Genomic DNA, 3,005 nt, shown 5'->3' with positions numbered 1-3,005 from the left:
TATTAACTTTGCATTTTCTGTAAGGTGTGTGTACATTATTTTATTCTAACTTTTTAGTCTGTCGTGTACAGAAATAAGATCGAATTATACAACAGATTCTTTAAAATATGCATGAAAAGTCTGCGTAAAGTAAGGGTAACGTTTTACAAAACAATTTTGTGAAAACAATTTAGGAATGCTTTTTGTATTTAATATCAAAAATGATTTTTGAGAAAGAAAACATTAAAAATCCGTCTATTACTAATATCTAAGAGAAAAAAAATTAGGTTTTCATCTTTATTTTTTTAATTTTATCAATTTAATGTAGAATTAAACAGTAAATTTGAACGGTTAGTTTTGTATCAAATAAAAAAAAAAATTAAAAATAGTAAAATTTGAACATTTGATTCCCCGTAAAACTCGAAATTGACCGGGTTCTTTTGATAGCTATATATGTTGTGGTTGTGGAACTCAATATTGTTGAATTTTAGCATCTTATGTGGTAATATGTTAGTAATTGAATCTTGATCTACTAGGCCTTAGGGATTTGGAGTTTGATTTAGTTTGGCTCTCAAACTGGTGGTGTTCTTTTCTGTGTATATATACATGTGAAGAATTCATGTTGAACAAAACTGCCGCAATGTCCCTGGTGCATGACAGTGAAACTCCTGAAGATAGGGTGGTCGAAATCCTATCTAGGTTGCCGCCCAAGTCTCTGATGCGATTCAAATGCATACGTAAGTCTTGGTGCAGTCTCATCAATAGTCCAAGTTTTGTGGCCAAATACCTCAGCAATTCCGTGGACAACAAACTCTCATTCTCCACTTGTATCCTTCTCAACCGTACTCAGATGCACGTTTTCCCGGACCAGAGTTGGAAATATGAAACTTTATGGTCCATGATGAATCTTTCCAACTATAGTGATGAGTACAACCTTCATTATGATTTGAAGGACCTAAATATACCGTTTCCAATGGAAGACCATCATCCAGTGCAAATTCACAGTTATTGCAATGGTATTGTTTGTGTAATAACAGGGAAAAGTGTTCGTATTTTATGCAATCCTGCAACACGGGAATTCAGGCAACTTCCTGATTCATGCCTTCTTCTCCCTTCCCCTCCGGATGGAAAATTCCAATTGGAGACGATCTTTGAAGGATTAGGATTCGGCTATGATTACAAAGCTAAAGAATACAAGGTTGTGCAAATTATAGAAAATTGTGAGTATTCAGATGACGAGCGAAGATATTATCATCGTATTGCTCTTCCTCACACGGCTGAGGTATACACCACGGCTGCTAACGCTTGGAAAGAGATCAAGATTGAGATATCAAGTAAAACCTATCAGTGTTATGGTTCAGAATACTTGAAGGGATTTTGTTATTGGCTTGCAAACGATGGCGAGGAATACGTACTTGCATTTGATTTAAGTGATGAAATATTTCATATAATACAATTGCCTTCTAGGAGAGAATTTGGTTTTAAATTTTATAATATTTTTCTGTGTAATGAATCCATTGCTTCGTTTTGCTGTTGTTATGATCCAAAGAACGAGGATTCTACATTATGTGAAATATGGGTTATGGATGACTACAACGGAGTTAAGAATTCATGGACAAAACTCCTAACCGTTGGACCCTTAAAAGGAATTAATGAGAATCCATTGGCATTTTGGAAAAGTGAGGAGCTTCTTATGGTTTCCTGCGATGGAAGAGTCACCTCTTATAATTCTAGTACCAAAAATCTCAGCTATTTTCATCTTCCTCCTATTCTCAATGAGGTTAGAGATTTCCAAGCTGTTATTTATGTGGAAAGTATTGTTCCAGTCAAGTGAGTTGAGCATAAATGAAGTTCCATTTCTCCTATATATTTGCAGGGTTTTTAGCCAAAATGATCCTTGAGATTTGCATAACACATCATTTTGATCCTTGAATTTGAAATTAATAAAAGTGGTCTCTGAGATTGTTCATTATCAATCATTTTGGTTATTATGTGCAAAATTATGTTAAATAAGGATCAAAATGATAAATATACTCTCAATTTAATAAACAATGGGCCAAAATGATTTGACAAAAATTAAGGGTACCTTGGTTATTTTATTCTTTTTTTAATGGAGATTTTTCACGGAATGATCAAAATGATTGATGGTAGACAAACTCAGCGGAACAATTCTATTGATTTCAAATTTTAAGGACCAAAGTGAGGAATTATACAAATTTCAATGATCATTTTGATTAAAAAGCCATATTTTTATGTATGTTATAAGATACATCGATGGGACATTGTTCTGTTGAGATTATATCCACATATGTAGTACTCATAGCCTTGCGCCGTTCAAAATTTCATCTTGTTTTACATTTAACTTTCATATATAAATTTTTACTGTACCCTTCCCCATGAAGTTTTATTTTATTTTATTGCATTTTTTCTTGGTCCCTTAATCTCAATTCATGTAGATAATAAAATATTATTTTTATTAATTTCCATAACTCATATTTTTCTACGATCTAGTGGTATTCCTCTTCACTTGTAAATGAGAGGTCTTAGGTTCGATTTTCGCCAAAGACGAATTTGAATCACATTATTACTAGCTCATTATGAGGCTTAACCCACTTCCCTACCCCTTAGTATAAATAATATTATTTGTTCAGAATAAAGAAAAAAATTATTAGCTTAATTAATCGTAGTAATGCTTTCCTGCATGACACCAAAGGTCAATGTCTCAAAACATCCTCAAGAGCATCAATGATACTTACGACTCAAATCACAATTCTTTAGACCGAAACCAAAAGATTTTCGCTAGATCCAAACCAGAGCATTTGCCACAAAGTTTATTCCTGATAAATATAATGAAATTCAATGTCAAATGAAAATTACACCGTTAATAACATCAATAAGGACTTCAAAATCTCCCTCCATCTCCAAGTTGATGTATATGATGTGAAAAATAACTTGACACACTCAAATTAAAACCCTATGATTGTAGTATATGAAAGTAGGGATTGTTTTAGGCCGGGGATTAGAAG

At 33.0% G+C, this 3,005-nt stretch overlaps 1 protein-coding gene across 1 annotated transcript; it reads left to right on the top strand.

Moving 5' to 3' along the window:
- Positions 1-598: 598 nt before the first annotated feature.
- Positions 599-1,813, top strand: LOC103940250 (F-box protein CPR1-like). Its single transcript, XM_009350337.3, has one exon. It carries the CDS (start codon positions 599-601, stop codon positions 1,811-1,813), a length of 1,215 nt encoding a protein of 404 aa, XP_009348612.2.
- Positions 1,814-3,005: the final 1,192 nt, after the last annotated feature.

This window comes from the organism of the source record quoted next, unplaced genomic scaffold (assembly GCF_019419815.1).
Source record: "Pyrus x bretschneideri cultivar Hongxiangsu unplaced genomic scaffold, Pyrus_bretschneideri_v1 Contig266, whole genome shotgun sequence".
NCBI lineage: Eukaryota > Viridiplantae > Streptophyta > Magnoliopsida > Rosales > Rosaceae > Pyrus > Pyrus x bretschneideri.
Note: the sequence above shows the minus strand (reverse complement) of the source record. Positions and strands in the feature narration are given on the sequence as shown.